The following is a 19854-nucleotide window of genomic DNA, read 5'->3' on the forward strand; positions in this document are numbered from 1 at the left end:
ACTAGGACTGGTGGTTCTGATCCGTTAGCACTAGGACTGGTGGGGTTCTGATCCGTTGACACTAGGACTGGTGGTTCTGATCCGTTAGCACTAGGACTGGTGGGGTTCTGATCCGTTGACACTAGGACTGGTGGTTCTGATCCACTGACATGTTCACTGGCAGATATTTAGTTTTAGGAGATGAACTGAGGATGTAGAACCGGTTCCGGCCTCCTGCAGCTGATCCAAGATGTTCTGCTGACGTGGAGGAAGATTCTGGAAACGAACCGAAGCGACGGAGAAAAGCTGTGATTAGACAAACGAACCTGATTAATTAAATACTGAAATTAAAGGCCCAAAGTGTTCTACATTTGATCTAATTTAGATTTAAACTATTTGAAACGTCAACGTAAAGGTCCGTAGTTTGGTTCCCTGATTGTTTAACAACAACAACAACAACAACAACAACAACAACAATAACAGTAATGTCATTTTGTTTCTAGTTTGTGTTGTTTAGTTTTTAGTTTTTGTCATTTTTGTCTAGTTTTAGTCATTGTTTGTGTGTTTTGTCCTGTTCTGTCTGGTTTGTGTCTTTTATTTAGTTCTTTCATAAGATCTCCATCCTGCTGACAGAACCGTCTCTGAGTCTCTCCTGCTTCTTGTGGTTCTGGTTCCTCAGAGCTGCAGGACTTTAGTGAAGCTTGAACCTCAGAGGGTTAAAACGAGAAGCTGCTGAAGGAAGCTGAGGCGTATTTCTGGCAGCTCGTCAGATGTAATTTGAGGATGAAGGTGTTTCTGAGCGTAACCTCGCGGGTTCCTGGAGGTTCCAGAACAATGGGATCAAAGTTCGGCTCCACCCAGAGTCCAGGTTCTGGAGACTTGAAAGTGGCCGTAAAAATTTGTTGTTTCCTGTTTTGTGGAGAAAAAAAAGAAAAAGCTGCAGAGTCTCAAACTTTGCTGCAGCAGAAGCGTCTGTGGTGACCTCCATCTGAGCAGCTTCCATCCAGATGTTCAGTTTGTGCTCCTCGTTGGTTCTCATCTAAACACAATAAAACATGTTTAGAACGTTTATGAAACTACGTTCAGCCTGTTGGAGCTCCACAAGCTGCAGAAACAACCTTCACTCAACACTGTGTTTGTGTTTCTGTCTGCAGGATGTGGTCGCTGCAGCTCCCACAGAACAACCCAGATCTTCTCCTCCATGCAGCTTCTCAGCATCAGAACCACAATCCGGTCTGGACTCGGTGTCGGTGACGCTCAGAACGTCCGGATCCAACTGCTCCTTCATCGTCACGTCTCCGGACGCCGCCGCCGACCAGACCGAGTGCATCAGGAGGAGGACGGGAGGCGAGGAGGACGTGGAGACCAACGAGACCCGAGGAGCCGACGGGGAACCGAGCCACGTCTTCAGCTGCGTTCTGGATCATCTGGAGCCCGGAACCGAGTACCTGCTGCAGGTTCAGTCGACGGGAGGCGACGGAGCTGCAAACGTCACCGTTCAGACCAGTAAGTCCATCCAGAGGAACAGGGTTGTACTGGGAGCACTGGTGGCACCAATGTCTGCTGGTTCTACTGGTTCTGTTTTAATCAGAAAGCATATTGATTTCTGATTGTGTTCCTATGAACTGGCCTCAGACTGAACTGTTCATAGACGCTGTAGTTTACCGATGTTCCCTAAATGCCTCACGCCAAGCAGCCCCAGACGAGTAGTTTAAAGACCGTCGGAAAGTAAAAACTCTGGTCAGTCCTTCTGTTTTTACAGTTTCTGGATGATAAATGGAGTTTTTTTTGTTCCAGGTAATTAATAAATCGACTGTTTTATGCTAAACTGTAGTTTTGCCTTTTCCTCGTTTCTTTCTTGTTTTTATTTTTTTTCTTTTTTCCCCCAAATCTGACAAACGGATGTTTTATTTTTGGCAAATTTTAAAAACGAGACGCAGAATCAAACACTTCTGATGGAAAAACACGAAGCTGAAAATCAAATCTTCCTGTTTTTACAGTTTCTGACTGATGAATGGAGCCATTTGGGGTTTTTTATTTTATTTTTTATATGAAGATGTTTTGGTTTTGCGACCCAGATATTTAATCTACTGACGTTTTGCAGATTTAAGGCGGCTCCAGGCTGCGACTGAACGATGATGATGAAGCTGCAGCGTTAGCGTCGCTGTAACCGACAGGAAGCTGCAGCGTTCACCGCTGTGGTGGAACCAGAACTTTCTAGCTTCAGTGTTCTGAACTATTTAAGTTTTAAAACGAGGTGATCTAAAAACGAAGCGCAGCTGCAGTCGCTGGTTTTTCTGCTCACAGAGAAGAAAAAAGAAAATCATGTGGTTTCATCTAATCTGACCTCAGAGCCCCAGTTTGTTCTTATTAAAGTCATTTTAGGTCAAACACCTGTCAGAGCACCACAGGTGTGGGGCGTTTAGGGAACATCGTAAATTATAGCGTCCATCGATAAGAACATGTTCAGCAGGTCGTATGTCCACCTGTGACCAGGTGGGAGGTGAAATGAGAAAGTTGGTCTGGAGTCCTGATAAAAGGATGAAAATCTGTAAAACCTGTAAACCCACTGAACTCAGCAGCAGAGTTTCCTGGTTTTCTCCAGAACCTGGTTCCATCGTCTGTTTTATTTTGTAATGAAGCGATTATGATGCAATATCATGACTTTTAGATCAGATTTTCCCGATGAAACCAACGAACTGCTGCAAGGAAAGTGATAAACGACCATTTGGGGGATTTTTTGTTAGTTTTTTTGTAGTTGTTTGCTAGTTTGTGTTGTGATGTGTCTGGTTTTGGTCGTTTTGTGTCTGGTCTGAGTTGTTTTTGCCTTTTTTGTCATTTTTTTGTGTAGTTTTTTTGATTTTGTGTGTTTCTTGTCTTGTTTTGTCTGATTTGTGTTTTTTTCTGCCTGGTTTGTGAAAGTGAATTATGACGCATTAGAAGTATTTTTAGATCAGATTTTTCCAACTAAACCAACGATTTGCTGCAGGGAAGGTGATAAACGGCCGTTTGTGGGATTTTTTAAAACACACCATCTTTCCAACCTGCTGGTGGGTTCAGAGGGTTTAATATCAGACACGTGGTCTGAAGACGATGAATCTGGTTCTCGTCTCCGCTGAGCGCTGGACGTTGAACAGACTCAGATCTTTGGTTTCCTGCGACCTCGGAGGGTCTCAGAGTCCACGTCGTGGAGCTTCCCTCCTCTGCGTTGCTGCGATTAGCTGCAGGAACCTCTGACCCGCTGAGGGACGGCGATAGAAAACCCCATGATTGTGTGCGAGTCGCGGGTCGCCGCTGGCCCACGTCCAGAACAGAAGTTGGACCCTTGGAGTGTATTTCCATCGTGGGCTGAGCTCCGGCTTCAGACATTTCCTGCCTCCATTGTTTCTTTGTTCTGTGGGAAACGCTGGGAAAAGGGCGTGGGGGGTGTGTTGTGTTTGTGTACACCAGTGTGTTGTGTTTGTGCGGGTTGTGTTGGGAGGAAGCGGCGCCCAGTCGAGTCCCGGCGGTAACCTTCTCAGCGATGCAAACACTTGTGCCGAGGCGTTTGTGGCTTCTTATCTTTCGGAGCAACGCCGACCGTTACATCCACTGACCTTTACGGCAACACAAAACCTCTGCCGGAGTATTTTTACTTCTTTTAGCTCCTCGAGACGCCGTCGCGAGTGTTAGTGAGACATTAAAGCTGCATTAATTAAACTAAATACCATACGACGAGCCTTTATTAATCCCAGTGGAGAAACCTGCATTGTTACAGCAGCAGACAATGAAAACATGAACTAATATCAGCAGGAAAATAAAAATAAAACAAAACTATACATCAGGTTGTTCTAATTCCTCTGGATGGAAATATCAGCAGCAATGTTTGGACCTGACGTTTTCCCCCAAACAAGTAGTTTTTGCTCCGATACGATTTGAGTGATTTAATATTTAATATCTGCAGATATCGAGTCCCAGTCTGATGCTATTTTTCTCAAAAATATGCACTTAAATGACATTAGAGTTTTAAAATCAGGACGTGAATGTACTTGATGGTGAAACTTGACATCTTTAACCTGATCTCATCAAAGTCTGCAACCCAACCTTGACCCAGATTTCCCACAATGCATCTCTCTGACAGGATTTAGTTTGAATGTTTGTGACAAAAAACACCAAGTTTCAACCTCCGTCGTCACTCACTGGGCTTTAAGTTGAGCAATTTAGGAATCAGAGAGAGTTTGTTTGGACATCAGGAATACAGCGTACTGCACAAAATAATCCTGTATGCCAGAAACGTTTAAAAAAAAACCCCAAAAAACGATTTATAGGTGCAGAAATTTCACAAAACATATGCTGCTGCAGAAACAATAGATAATATAGACATTGATAATTGTCGTATACTTGTAGCACAACAACAACAACAATATTGTAAATACAAACATACTGCACACAAATGTCTAAACACTGTTTGCTAAACTTACTGAAGCTTATTTGTGAAGTAAATTTTCCACACAGGAGCAGCTGGAAGCGTTTTATATGATGCATAAAGAACAACAGAAAATGCAAGAGAGAGACTTTAGAGACGATGAAAAGTTGTTCCACCCAAAATTAAAAAAACAACAAAAGTGGTGTAAATGCAGAGAAGTTTAAGATGGTTCATGTTGAGTATCTGAGATTGTTTTCAGTCTGTAACGTGGATTCAGACGTGGTCTAATTGTGCGTCTTTGTGTTGAACCAGAGCCGTCGGCGGTGCTCGGCCTGGCGGTGACCTCCAGCTCCTCCAGCAGCCTGGGACTTTCCTGGCAGGCCGGCCCTGGCAGGACGCAGTGTTTCAGGCTGCAGCTCTGGGAACATCCTCGGAGTCCGGATCAGTCAGGTACGTCTGTCGGGTTCCTACAGATACGCACCATCAGCTGTAGAAAGATGTTCCACCATCAGATGTAGAAAGATGTTCCACCATCAGATGAATGTATCTCCACCAACTGGCTCCTCTGGTCTCTGGTTCTGATCCATGCTGCATCTATTCATTGATCCAGTAAGATGGATTCTCCTTCAGGCTCTCTGAGGAAACTCTGGGACTCAGAGGATTAATTCGCGTTAAATCTTGTGCAGCCGTTGATGATCTCCAGAGGATGAATCGATTCTCATCTTGAAGTTTTAATGTCTTTCTGACACTGTGGTTCCAGAACAGATCTAAGGACTTACCCATCAGCCCCGACTGCACTTTGTGTTTATCATTGTGTAACAAATGCTAACATGCTAAGCTAACTGGATGACAGTTGTAAACAAACAAACAGTCATGTGACCTTTTCTTCTTCTGCTGCAGGTCTGCTGAAGAACGAGACGTTAGAGAGCACGACGACGCATCACACCGTCACCGGCCTGTCGCCGGGGCGACAGTACAACGTTACCGTGGTGACGGAGGCCGGAGAGCTTCAAAACAGCTGGACGATCGAGGCTCGGACAGGTAGAGAGAGAGGAGGAAAGGAGAGAAGGAAGGAGGAAGGAAGGAAACAAGGAAAAAATGAAGGAGAAAATGAAGGGAAGAAAGGAAGGAGGAAGGAAGGAAAGAAAAAAGAAAGGAAAGATGGAAACTAGGAAAGAAAGAACAAGGAAAGAAGGTAGGAAGGAAACAAGGAAAAAGAAAAGGAAAGAAAGAAGGAAGGAAGGAAATAAGGAAAGACGTAAGAAGGAAACAAGGAAAAACAAAAGGAAAGAAGGAAGGAAGGAAACAAGAACAGTAGGAGGGAAGGAAAAGAACAAGGGAACAAAGAAGGGAACACAGAAGTAAACAGGATATCGGGTTTTATTTTTCTCTTTAGCGCCCTCTGCAGTTTCCAACGTCACCGTCAACAACAACAACAGCACAAGCTTGCGGTTGTCGTGGCAACAGCTGGACGGCGACCTGGACGCGCTCATCGTCGCCCTCTCGTCCAATCAGACAAGCCGCTGGGAGACGACTCTGCCTCCGGACGCCACCGACGTCACCGTCCACCATCTGATCCCCGGCTCGGCCTATCGGGTCACGGTGACGTCCTGGAGCGGCGGGTTGACGAGCCAATCAGAAGTCAGCATCAGAACAGGTGAGACGAGGACATGAAGCTCTCCTGTTTGATGTTTTTTCTTCTTCTTCATCTCGTCTTCGTCTCGTCTCCAGCTCCATCGGCAGCCTCCTCCCTCGTCCTGTCTCCTGCTGCCTCCGGTGGCCTCCTCCTGACGTGGTCGCCTCCTGCTGGTCACTTTGAGAACTACACCCTGCTGCTGTTCGATGGCTCCCAGCAGGTAGTCAGCACCGCTCTGCCCCGGGAGGCAGTGAACCACAGCCTTCCTGGGACGGGACTAACGCCTGGGAGGCTGTACAGAGCCGTGCTGAGGGTGGAGAGCGGAGGACTGACGGCTGAGAGCAGCTGCGAGGGTTCAACAGGTCCGAAACACATCAGAAATAATATGTACCGCCTCAAAAATATGTCATGCATGTACTTATATATAGTACTGCAGAGCTATTATAGCAGAAATCTGACATTCATGCAGTGAAGTGGGTTTTTTTTTTTACTGTGGAAACACGACAGAAAGCAACAGGAATATAATGAAAATGTAGTTTTACAACTACATTTTCATAAATCCATATAGAAAATAATGCAGCAAGTATAACTATATTATAAAGGAAAAATGTATTACTCCAGTGTTAAATGAATATGTTTGTAATATTCCCCAAACAGAGTGCAGAAACATAACAGAACCATATTTATACCTTAACAAAACATTTGCTACTGCATAAGAATTGGACAGATAATAATGTTTTACAGAAAATATAAACAATTAGCACAACAACAAAAAAATCCCCAGAAAGACATGCTTAGTGTAGATTAATGTAGAAATGTATTAATGCAGCTATATCACTTCTAAAGTATATCAAAAAGTAAAGATTAAGAAACACATTTTAAAAAAAATATATAACAGAAAAATATACAAAATGTTCATATTTATATAGAATATGTGACATAAAATACCAAAATTCTATGAAACAAACCCTCAATATATTCCAGAAAATATATCATAACACGATTTGTTTTTACTATTTACATACATCCTGTAAAGTAAATGCAAAAATGTGTCGCTTCTAAGACACGAGACAGAAAATATCTAGAGAAATGTTTTACAGAAAAGTATATAATGGTACAGAGAATAAATATATAACACAAAAATATGCACACAATGAGTATTGATATAGCAATACGTGACAGAGATTGTGTTTTATTTCAGAATTATGTGACAGTAGGTGCAGAAACATATTAAAAAAAAAATTAAAAATATATGCAACAGATTATACAGACGTCTACATGTTCACAAATATATGATGGTTAAAATAAATTAGTATATTAATGTAGATATCCATAATTGACAGACAGCATGTATTAGTATCACAGAAGTGCATAAAACAGTTTATTGCTACAGAAAAGCTGCTGAAGGAGTTCAGTTTCTACCTGAACCCACCTGATAATGAACCGCCACACTTCTGCAGCTCCTGCTCCGGTCTTGGACCTTCACATTCGACATTCGGACGAGACCTCGCTCAGCGCCATGTGGAGCCACGCCCCCGTCGGGTCACGTGACAGCTACTTCCTCACCATTAGCCACGGTAGTGACACAGCACCCCTGAGTCGGACAGAAATATTTGCTTCGGAATAATGATTTCAGAGAGTTCAAGATGTGAATTTATGAGCCTCATATTGGAAAATTGAATCTTGATCCATTAAAAGTTCGAGCTGGACGATTTCTCATTGCTGTAGCTGCTGCTGTTTTCAGGTAATGTCACCGTGGATACCAGGGAGGTGGAACCAAACATGAGGGAGTGCACGTTCAATGTGCTCACACCTGGACGGCAGTACACTATCACCGTGACAACCAGGAGCAGGAAGCTGAACACCTCAGTGTCTATCGAGGGCAGGACAGGTGAGTCTTCATCTCGCCCTGTGGGGACAAAATCAGTCCCGTCATAGGTGCAGGATGAAGCAGGTCCCCACATGGTTGAGCAGAGGGTTTGTTCAAATGTAGCAGATTGTACAGTAACATGAAATATTCAGGGTGTTACGTACTCGAAGCATTCAACAGAAAAGACATTACAGAATAAAATTAGGTGATTGTAATTAGTATAAATGGGACAGACCATTAAAACTCCTTTAAAATCATCAGGTCTTATATTTCTTATCATTTTTGTATTATAGTAGGATTTATCCCTGGTACACTTATTATGTCATGACACTTTTGTCTCACTTTTCATAATAAACTTCTTCTGCATTGTATTTCATGATGAAGTTATGAAAACGGGCAAATATTCAGTAACTGGGAGTCACAGAAATGCTTTTGTTTTTTTAAGTTGTAAATGCTAAGATAGTTTAACGTAGCCATAAAACCATTTCCACAAATAATCAATTATTATTTTAAGTCAAAATTTATTAAAACAATGAATGAATTCTATTGACACATCTATTAATAAAATAACCTGTTTGTGTGTTTTACAGTCCCGATGGCGTTGCGAACCTTCTCCCTGACCAACTCGGGCGTGGACAGCCTCCAGGCGTTGTGGGAGAAACCGCCCGGAGACGTGGACTCGTACGCACTGACTCTGCTGCAAGACAAGTGGGTCGCAGTCTGCGTTTAGCCTAGCTTAGCACGAATACTGGAAATACTGGTGGAGACTGTTAGCCGAGTTCTATCAGACAAGCAACAAGATGTATTTTTGTGTTTAGAAACAGAGCAACATGTTGACTCAGGACGTCAACAATAAAAGTTCCCCATTAGAGCCCAACGGCAGCAGTTTGTGGCCAAACTTACATCTCTTCTTCTTCTTCTTCTTCTTCTTCTCAATTAAATCAATCTTGGAGTATTTATTGCAGTGAGGTGTAGCAAGGGTGGCAAGTGTGACCATTTTGGCAAAAAAATAATTTTGAATTTACATGAAACATATTTGTAGTTACAGCTCTCTGTCCATATCTACACACACCGATCGTCTTTAAGTTACTCATGAACTAATTATTATATAAAAATATTGATATCTAGACATGTTGCTGTCTGTGCGGTGCAGTGATTGCATAGATATCACCATATCTCTGCAAACGTTTGCCATCTTTGTGATGAGGAAAAGTATGTGACCACTTTGTAAGGTATCTCACTCTGTTAAGAGATATGTTGTGAATTTGGGCTATAAAATAAAACTGAATTGAACTTAATTGAACACTAATGCAAATTAAATAATGACAGTTGTTTTATTAGCTAGTAATAACATATTTTGCCCAGTTTCTAAGTCAGGCTGTTTCCCACCAACCTTCTGCTCGACACAGTTATAAACAGATTTATCTGCTGCAGCATGTCATGGTGACATACATGTAAAACCATCAGTATCATGAGGGAAATGTGTTTATTTAAAGTATTACTTATTTAGGCTCCAGATTTGTTCATTTTTTGCAAAATAAATAATCAAAGAAATTCAACTTTTGCTTTAAAAAAAAGAAAAGAAGAAGAAGAAGGGTGGAACATGTTGGCTTTGTATCTGAAGAGAAGAATACTCGTTCTTTAAATCCCAAACTGTGCTTCTCCTCCACAGTGTTGTCATTCAGAACCACAGCGTTCCAGTTGGTTCTTCTTCTCTGCTGCTCAGTGGTTTGACGCCCGGCGCCCTCTACAGGCTGCAGGTCGTCACCGTCAGCGGACGGCTGCAGTCCAAAGCCACCAGTCTGAAGGCTCACACAGGTGACACCAGTCATCACACAGCAGACACAAAACTACAATTAAATCATTTCCTTCACTTCATTAGGCGACCACTGCACATTTTACTGAACCTGAAGTCCATTTTGAAAGTCTGTATTTTACCAGATGCATTAACTGCGTCTTTCTGTGCATTGTTAGAATAAACGTATTAACATTAAAACAAACTTGAGCTGCTTTCTGCTCAGGAAAACAGAAAAACTGTGAAGAGTTCACACACAAAGACACTCGACAGCTTATGTAAGGCTTTAAACTGTTGGCTGGTCGGACCCTTATTGTGTTGGGTCAATGTTCAGAAGCAGAACTTGTTTCCCCTCAAACACATTCAGCTGCTGTGAACAGGAAAACCTGAGTGACCCCGTTGACCAAACGACCAACAGACAGAACAGGAATATGAACAGTTTCTGACAAAGAGAGCTTCATCTGTAATCAAGACAAATCAAATCACCAGTTTATTATTAAGTATTTTTCAATTTGTAAATCAGAAGGATTTTACTTGTACAAAAACAGCTGATCATAACTGAACACCTTCACCTGATATTCTGCCGTATTTACAAACTGAAAACACATGGACTTCATGTCATATATGTAAATGAGTAAAAACGTCAAAACAGCAAAATCAAAGGGAAAACAATATGAGAAGTCATGTTGCTCCACTGCACTAATACTTATTTATACTTCGGTCATCATAAACATCATGATACGTGTTCTTCTAATGTCCAGGAGCTGTAACTGGAGCCAAAGGTTCCTTAAACACTTTTTCATGTGTTCCGTGTATCTTGCATTGTGTTAATTTGGACACATTTGAAAACATTTCTGCAACGTAAAACACATGTTTACACCAGACAGAGTTTCAAAAAGCAGTTTGAAGGTTCAGAACAGGGCTGTCGTAATATCTAACGGTTATTATGACCAAAGTAATTCACAATGTCGACAGAATATCTGGAGAAAAAAATACTATCAGTCAAAGTCAGCTTGAACTTAGTTAACTGTGTGTTTTCTTTCTTTTGTGGCAAATGAATTCAACACAATCACCTGGTTACTGGAGCTGGAGCTCCATTAGCAGTGACGGGCAGAGGTCGGTGCTCAGGTCCTCACAAGGATAGCCAGTCAAACTGTGTGTTATGCGATAACATCAGAGGTTTTCCAGAACAATAGCTGAAATACCGAAAAGAAGGTTGGAATGTTCCACAGACACACAAAGACACTCCCAGTGCTCCCAGCGCTCCCAGTGCTCAAAGGCTTCCTGCGCAAACACACACGCCGGTTCGTCTATCTTTGTGAGGACTATTAGTGGCATTCTCCGGCCCCAGACCCCCGATGGAAACCTCAGTCTAACCTGAACCCTGTTATCAAGACTGAGCCCTCAAACAGACCTTTGAAGCTCTGCTCCAGAGTGAAGACAAAAAAAATGTCCTCGCTTTCCACAAACGTCCTGACGAGGTCAAAAGATCACAATAGTCTCCACAAAGACACATACGTCAGTACGTCTGTCTTTGTCAGGGCTTCCTTCACTCTGCATTCTCCCTATCCCATTTAATTAAATCCGATCCCTCAAACACATCTTTGAAGCTCTGCGCCGAAGAGAAGACCAGAAAAAAAATGTCCTCAGTTCCCACAAATGTCTTCACAAGATCCAGAGCTCACAATAGTCCCCACAAAGACACCTACACAAACAGTCACACACTCACTTCCTGGTCAGGGACCTATTGTATTCCTAAAGAATGTCCTAGTTATTTTCAGGACACTGTGTGTGTGTGTTTTGTGTGTGTGTGTTTGTTATTCTGCCCTCAACCAATCAGCATTTAGCCTGGAGAAAAACAAAAACAAACCCCGCCTCCAGCCCCACAGATAACCTTTAACTGTTCTACAGTCAATATCGTTGATGTGGCTGAAGGTTAGTGTTTGGGTTCACCGAGTTTGCTCACGTTATCAAGATGACGTTGATCTGGTGTTCAGCTTTTATTGTTTGTTTGTTTGTTTAAAGGCACGTTTATCTTAAATAAAGGTATATGAAACACATTCCACCCAGATGGCTGCTGTACCTGAGCCTCGCTCTGTCTGAGGTGTTACTCTGGTATAGGGGAATGTTTTCTTCCTTATCTTTCCATGTGAGCTGCCTTGAGATGACACATGTTGTGAATTTGCACGACATAAATTAAACGGAATTGAATTGAAAAATGTGCAAACAACTGCTGAGATGTGTAAAAGAAATCTGTATTCACTATACGCATGTCAGAAAATGTATTGTAGATAGCTGTAGTACCTGGTTGTTCCACCAGGTGGAGCCTCTCACTGTTTAATCCTGTAGAGACCAGAGGAGGCGTCACTCACACTACAGCTCATGGTGGCAGCAGAGAGCATTGTGGCAAAGATTCGTGTGACAACCTGCAACTAGAACTAGTGTTAAGACAAACCAGAATCATCTATGACAACTCTTGTTATTGATCATTGATTGAGAATAGTGCTGACTATTAATTAAAGCAATTATTCAAAGTTTGCATCCCTAATGTCCTGCCACACACTGTGTTCTCCCTTTGTGACAGCGGACGTAAACAAAGAATCGGGCTTGGATTCAATACAGATTAGTTGAAAAATGCCTCGATCATGATTTTTGAGATCAAATCAGAAAACCTCGATTTCTTTTTATGTTATATTTTTAATTTTGTCTTACGACTCAAATAAAGCATCTTGAATACCACAAAAGTCCTGCATTATAACAACAACAATCATCTCTGACTTCCAGCGCCAGCGTCGGTCTCTGAGGTGACTGTTGCTAACGGCGGCCGGTCCGACGCCCTGCAGGTGTCGTGGCATCCCGTGTCGGGCGTCGTCGACAGCTACCTGGTCCGACTTCAGGACGGGAGGCGAGTCGTCCACACGTTGCCCGTGTCCCGATCCTCGCCGCCCGAGTGCTCCTTCAGCTCGCTGGTTGCCGGGCGACTGTACTCGGTCGTCATAGTGACGAGGAGCGGCAAACTGGAGAACGCCACCGTTGTCCAGGCTCGGACACGTAAGGATATGCTGAAAGTCTTGTTTACACTTTCAGACTCTGTTAGTCGGAGCTCTGGTTTAATTTCATTTGTGTTTCTAGCCGTTTATTTTTTTGTGTTTATTTGTACACTTTTCCCAAAATAAAACACAGATGATAAAGATTGGTCTGTATGTTACAGGTTTCCTAACATGTATTTTGTTCCACATGTTCCTGGTGTTTCTGTCTTCCAGAACCTGCCACTGTGCAAAATCCAACAGCTGTTCACTCTGCAAGAGACGACTTCCTCAAGGTGTGTCAGTATAACAACATTAACACTAGCTGACTTTAGGACAGGCAGAGAAAAGTGAGACCTTCAAGATTCTCCTGAGTGGAGACGAACATGACTTCACAACTGAGCTGAAATGACTATCAGAGCTGATGTTGCCCTTATGCCGACTTCCTAGCTTTGACATAGCATTTTCTAAAACCTGGTTAACTCTCTTAGAACATGTCAGATCCCTTCAGGTCAATGCAGTCCAAAACAGACTGAATACCAAATTGCATGTCTATCTTGTTGTTTCCATAGAGTCTGTGGGGCAAACGAGATGTTCTTACCCTCACATCTTGAAGTCATTACTGCCTCTGCCAATGTCTGGCTTATTCTACGTAATATTATCTTTGTTTCATCTGTTCAGTCATGTATGAGCATGTATGTGTTGTCATGTTCCAGCTGTTTCCTGAAAAGCTTTTGAGTTTAATTGTGAAATATTCTCATGCATCTATTTTTCGATGTTCTCAAAGGCAATTTAAACAAGAGAGTGTCTTTGAGATTTCTGGGGTAGAGTCGGGTATCGTCTGCATAAAGGCGGATGTTGTGCTTTATTAAATTCTGTCCTACACTGAAAATAGAACTGGGATGAATACTGAACCCTCAGGAGTTCTAGAGGGACTAGAGGGACCTGAACTCACCACAACCAACACAAGAAGTTCTACTTTGCATGTATGAAAGAAAGAATTTGTCAAGCACAATAACACGAGTAATGTTGGATCCGTAAGAAAGTCATTGTGTCAGTTAATAATAGAATAGTTTGAATAACTTTCGATGGCACCTTTCATGCAACACCCTCAGCTCAAAGTGCTTTAATGTAAAAATAAAGCAAAATACAAAATAAGTAAATACTGTTATGACATATATCGTAGTATAAGGTACTAGAATTAGTTTTTAAGACCATTTCTAAAGTGTATCTCTGTGTGAATTCTCTGGTGTTGTGTTTTCAGGTTTACTGGCGTCACGCAGCTGGAGATCTGGACCGCTATGTGGTTCTGATCCGCTACAACCACAGCGTTCTGCAGAACAAGAGCGTCTCCGCCGGACACAACGAGTGCGTCTTCTCGTCCCTGACGCCAGGGAGGCTTTACACTGTCACCGTGGAAACCTGGAGTGGCGACTACGTCAGCAGCGTCTCCACTGACGGACGAACCTGTGAGTCCAAAACACAGAAAGTAGATATAAAGTGTGTTGTGTTTTGTTGTCTGTGTTTCTGGTGACAATCTTGAGTTTCATTTTACTGCAGTTCCAGCCGCCGTGGGCAGTCTGTCGCTAGGCAACGCGGGAACAACTGACCTGAATGTCACCTGGAACCCCGCCCCCGGAGACGTGGACCACTATGAGGTGAGATTGAATCGATTCATGGACACTTTACAGAGCAGTCCCACTGATTTATTTCCTATACAGTTTCATGACTTTAATTTTGAAAAATTAACATGCATCTATTTTTGGATGTTCTGAAGGAAGTTTTCATATGAAGAGTTGGGTATCATCTGCAGATGTTGTGCTGTATTAAAGATGTCCTGCATGTATATTGAAAGTAGACCTGGGCTGATCATAACCTGAACAGAAAGTTAGTCAGATTGCATCAAAAAAGGCAGCAATTGACAATTACTGACAGGAAAATATTCACCACATCCCTTCTTGAACCTCCAGGTCACCCTGCTCTTCAACGACACTCGTGTTTTCCCTCCGGTCACGCTGAGCAGCGATGTCCGCCACCACCGGCTGACCTCTCTGACGCCCGGCCGGCTTTACAAGATCGTGGTGTCGACGTTCAGCGGGACGAACCAGAGGGCCCAGTTTATCGAGGGACGAACAGGTAGGACGGTCGAGTATCCGGATCATTTAAATGCCTCAGAGTCCAGGTCTGATGAGTTCCATCTTTCTTTCCGCCCCGTAGTTCCCAGTGCTGTGGGGAACCTCCGCCTGGTTCCTCAGCCCGGCCACATGGATTCTGTTGGAGGACTGGTGGTCTCCTGGACGCCTGGAGACGGAGACCTGGACATGTACATCGTGTCCCTGTCAACACCAGTGAGTCCAACTGCCGCTTTTACTCAAGTTACTGTACTTTACTTGAGTATTTCTGTTACATGGCACCTTTTTAGTTACAGATACAGCTTCATCATCCAGGGACGAACACAGAACATTTTACTTTAGAGTGAAATGGATGATGGACGAATTATTAGTACATGAATACAGATGAGTCATGAAAGAAGCAGGACAAGAATTACCAAAAGTACGATAAGACAAAAAGGTCTCATAAAGACAATGTACGAGGTATGATGGATTTACACGTGGATATGTACACATATAAACTGACATGATGGATAACGTGCCCACGTTTCAGTTTTTGCAGTCAAAACATTATTGAGAGAAAAGACCAGTGGATGAATTATTAATAATTCTTCCGTTGCTTCTTGTCTTCAGGACGGAGCGGCCATTGAGACTCGTCCTGTCCCCAAACATGTCTCCTCCCTGGACTTCCTGGATCTGATCCCAGGGCACGCCTACTCCATCACCGTCCAATCACTGAGCGGGATGCTCACCAATAGCAACACAGCGACCGGCAGGACAGGTGAGGTGCCAGACAGCTGATGTGATTCATCCAGCTGCGGTGATTTTACCACAGCGTTAACTTGGCTGTCGTGTTTTTCGTCTCCCAGCTCCGGCCCGAGTCACCGCCCTGCAGGCCGACAACGACCACACCACCCACAGCCTCACGGTCAGCTGGGAGCGGCCGGTCGGTGTGTTCGACGGCTACAGCCTGCAGCTGCTGGACGAAGACAGCGGCATTCTGATCAACCGATCGGTCGCGGTGACGAGTCGAAGCGAGCGGCTCGAGGGTCTGACCTCAGGGAAATGGTACCGAGTGAAGCTGGTGACGCTGAGCGGCGGCGTCCCATCGAAGGACGCCACAGCAGAAGGACAAACCCGTGAGTCGCTACAGCACCTTTACTGGGATGTTGAACCATTGAGCATGTTCTGACTGCAAGAACCAACCCAGTAGAACCTTTTTCAGGAACATCTGAGTGGTCAGACTTGGAGAGGACGAAAAATACGAAGATTTTAAACATAATAAAGACTGAAAGTAACACAGCTGCAGCAGCCAAAGCAAAAGGAAAAAACTGCAAAACTGTGTAAATGTTAACAAGCTAATCGATTATCATGATGGATCACAAGACAGTATAGCTTCATTAGAGATGTAGTCCCTTTATGTTGATAAGATAATTTCACGTTACAGCAGCTAGATACCAATGACGCACAGTAAGAGACAAGACAAGAAATACAAAAGTACAATAAAGATAAAAACAAAGACTATGTTCACCTCTTACATGTGTATAAAATACAGATTGATCCGTACAGTTGCTGTAGCTACTCCATCTTCACAGTTGCTTCTCTCTTCAGATTACAGGCATAATCAGAAATGTGTGAACTCATGAACAAAAGTGCAGCTTTATGTTATTTACAGTCTTTGAGACGTAAACAAACATTCTGACCTGAGCTGAATCTCATCCTTCAGGTCCGGCCGCAGTCGGTAATCTGACGGTGACAGCGACCAACACCTCCTCGCTGTCATTCTCGTGGAGCCGCTCGGACGGTCACGTCGACATCTACGACTTGTCGCTCTACAGCATCACTGAGGGGACGGCCAGTCACAGGCAGGGAGCAGCAGGAGGCGCGAAGGAGCATCACCAGGTGGGACTAACTAAAGAATTTAAGTTTCTGAGAGTTAAATTGTAAAAAAATATCATGCATCTATTTTATTGTTTGTTTTTTTTTTATTGTTCTCAAGGCAGTTTAAACAAGAAACTGTCTCGTTAAGATTTGGGGTGCTGGTTATCACCTACATAAAGGTGTAAACTGGTGTCTATGAAAAGATATCTTGCATGTATGTTGATTAATTAGCATTATCACAGGCTATGATGGTGTTTACTAGGATTTTACATCTGGCGATAGATACACTAACAAACCAACAAAACAAAACAGGCCAGATTTTTGGGGGTTGCAGCTAAAATACAGTAGGGTATCGTCTGCATAGAAGCGGATGTTGTGCTCTATTAAAAGATGTCATGTTTGTATTTTGAAAATAGAACTAAGCCACGTCCAGACATGTACTGATGATGTTTCAGGTAAACTGAGCTTCATGCTCGTGTCACTGTGTGGTTTGCAGGCTGCAGGTGAGCTGGTGGACCTGCAGAAGGTCGGCTCGGCTGCAGAGGGCTGCGTTTTCTCCGGGCTGCAAGCGGGAAGTTTGTACCGGCTGCAGGTGGTGAGCTGGAGCCGAGACATGAGCAGCGACTCGTCTGTACTGGCTAGAACGGGTCAGTAAACTTTTTACCACAAGGTTATTCGTAGTGGAGATATGATCGTCATTGCTTCTCCTTCATTTGATATTTTTAGGTTTTCTGGCTTCTTTTGTTGGGAATGAAATTTCAGTGTTTCATTTTGTGACCAGGTATTTCATATTGAAAATATTCCGTATATTTTGTTTTGCATTATTGCGACATGTAGCTGCATGTAGTTCAGAAAAAATATGATTTTTGATCTACGTTTCCAGTATTACATTTATAAATACATTCATCTGAATCAGTTTTCAGCATTTGTGCAATCTGACATTTGTTTCACTTTGGAGCACTTTGCGACTTTGTTTTTGAAAGGTTTCATATCTCAAAACTTCTAATTATTATTGTTCTCTTCCTCCTCTCGTTGGTTCTGCAGTTCCGTCTCCGGTTTCGTCTCTCCAGGTCCACAGTTCAGGACGGACGGACAGACTGACGGTCAACTGGCAGCAGGGAGAAGGAAGCTGGAGCAGCTACCAGGTAAACGCTCAGACAGACGGACATGATGCTAGATTCATCCAACGGAAACTACATTTTAAAAAGTGATGTCAGTTTGACTGCGATGTAAAGAAATATATCTGTGAAACATCCAAATTAAACCTTAGAACATAAATGTGTGAGCAACATCACAGTAAAAAATGTTGTTCTTAGAGGTCTTTTGCATCTTTATTATTATATTTTATATATATCACATCACAAAACGTGTAAAATCAGTGCATCCCAAAAGAGCAGAACTGCTTTGTTGCTGTGATATTTCCCAGTTTTAGTGTAAAAACAGATGACTGTGTTGTTGAGACTGTGGGATTGAATCTTAAACAAACAAGTCAATGGAGTTTTGAATGGGATTTTCCTACTCGCGTAATCGAAGTTCACACTGGTGTTAAATGTTCGTTGTGTTGTTTCGTGTGATTTCAGGTCGTGTTGTACGATGTTTCTGGAGCCACTCTGGGAGCTCAGACTCTGGGGGCGGAGCACAGGAGTCACATGTTCCCCGGGCTGATCCCTGGTAGGCTGTACCGCGCTGAGGTCATCACGCACAGCGGGGAGCTGACCAATAACGTCTCAGCATTCGGACGCACCAGTAAGTCGATAAAAACACATCAACAGAAAAGGTTTTCTTGTTGTTTTTCCACTAATGTGTTTCCTGTTTTTATTTCTTCCAGCTCCAGAGCCGCCCACCCACCTGTCCGTCAAACAGGGCCCAACCAATGACACGATAGAGCTGTCGTGGTCGGGTCCCGCCTCCGGAGACTACGACAACTTCAGCCTGCAGTGGACGCCGCCGGATCAGCTGTCGGTCACCAAGACTCACCTGACCAGCTGCGTCGTCGGCAGCATGTTCCCGGGGCGACAGTACAACTTCACCGTGACGACCATCAGCGGGGGCGGGGACAGGGGCGGGGTAACAGTCAGGAGCCAGCCAATCCAGAGGAGCGTCAGGACAAGTAGGTGGAGCTGAAAAGTCACTGGATAAAAAAATACACCAGATAGAAAAGATTAAGTTAGAATATTGCCTCATAAACATTTCAGTAATATACAAAATAGAAGTGAAATTTAATGTTGCTGAATTTATTTCTCCTTTTTAACCAAAAAAACTCATCAGTCGACCTTCATACTAAGCGGATGCACTTCCTTGTTGTCAAATGCTAATATGTTTATATCAGTGAGACAACCTTCTACAGCTAAACTAATCAGACTGACAGTGGATTTGTGGTTGGACAGAAAATGTATAATTTACATTTAAAAAAAAAAAAAAAAAAGTACTGATATCAGCTTCTCAAACTTTAATATTTGCTGGTTTGTCTCCTGCGTCTTCTCTCTAAACCAGAGACGGATTATCCACCACATTTACAGTCAAAAGCCACTTTTATTTCTTAATTAGGAGAAAATTAAAAGTGTCTTTACAAACAAGGAAATCCTTTCCAGATAATCCAGCTGATTATTGCTCTATAAACATACTTTACTTATGAAGTTATTATTTGTTTAGTTCAACCCAGTTTTATTCACACAGCATCAGTTCGTCATCTCAGGAAGCCTCACATGAAAGATCTAGACAACCTCCTTTGAGCAGCATGTTGTCTTTGAAAAACATATTTATTAGAATTAGAAGCTTTATTGTCATTAAAGTGCAGCACAAGAACCTTTTGCTGAATAAAACCTGAAAAACAAGAACAACAGGACATTTAAAACATAATAAAAACTTAAATTGAACTAATTAAAACGGCTGTATGGCAGCAGGTAAGGCGGATAGTTAAATACGAGGCCTAAAGCCCTCATATATCAGCTGTAGTTCTGTATTTCTACCACTAGATGGCAGCAGAACAAAGGCCTTAAATGTAAAACTCTCCGTCCATCTGAATCCATTTTTAATCACTTTCTGGCTGCAGGGATCAAAACTGAACCGAATAAATAAATAAATCCAGGTCACACATATTTTAAAAAAAACGACCCAGTTTCTATCTGCAGCCTCCTTCCTCCTCCGACTC

General features: G+C 42.9%; 1 protein-coding gene across 1 annotated transcript in view; it reads left to right on the plus strand.

Moving 5' to 3' along the window:
* The window catches only part of ptprb (protein tyrosine phosphatase receptor type b), a 40529-nt gene that overhangs the window by 4303 nt on the left and 16372 nt on the right, over positions 1 to 19854 (plus strand). Inside the window, exons 2-23 of the mRNA XM_008297031.1 lie at positions 1134 to 1485; positions 4697 to 4834; positions 5285 to 5425; positions 5781 to 6041; positions 6116 to 6382; positions 7481 to 7597; positions 7765 to 7911; positions 8481 to 8598; positions 9563 to 9708; positions 12470 to 12736; positions 12949 to 13007; positions 13976 to 14180; positions 14272 to 14369; positions 14682 to 14847; positions 14929 to 15059; positions 15456 to 15603; positions 15692 to 15961; positions 16549 to 16724; positions 17200 to 17350; positions 17748 to 17848; positions 18284 to 18449; positions 18532 to 18813. Coding sequence (XP_008295253.1) covers positions 1134 to 1485; positions 4697 to 4834; positions 5285 to 5425; positions 5781 to 6041; positions 6116 to 6382; positions 7481 to 7597; positions 7765 to 7911; positions 8481 to 8598; positions 9563 to 9708; positions 12470 to 12736; positions 12949 to 13007; positions 13976 to 14180; positions 14272 to 14369; positions 14682 to 14847; positions 14929 to 15059; positions 15456 to 15603; positions 15692 to 15961; positions 16549 to 16724; positions 17200 to 17350; positions 17748 to 17848; positions 18284 to 18449; positions 18532 to 18813 — 3907 coding nt within the window. The remainder of the gene's footprint in view (positions 1 to 1133; positions 1486 to 4696; positions 4835 to 5284; positions 5426 to 5780; positions 6042 to 6115; positions 6383 to 7480; positions 7598 to 7764; positions 7912 to 8480; positions 8599 to 9562; positions 9709 to 12469; positions 12737 to 12948; positions 13008 to 13975; positions 14181 to 14271; positions 14370 to 14681; positions 14848 to 14928; positions 15060 to 15455; positions 15604 to 15691; positions 15962 to 16548; positions 16725 to 17199; positions 17351 to 17747; positions 17849 to 18283; positions 18450 to 18531; positions 18814 to 19854) is intronic.

The sequence above is a fragment of the Stegastes partitus genome, unplaced genomic scaffold, assembly GCF_000690725.1.
Source record: "Stegastes partitus isolate 25-593 unplaced genomic scaffold, Stegastes_partitus-1.0.2 Scaffold1179, whole genome shotgun sequence".
Classification (NCBI taxonomy): Eukaryota; Metazoa; Chordata; class Actinopteri; family Pomacentridae; genus Stegastes; species Stegastes partitus.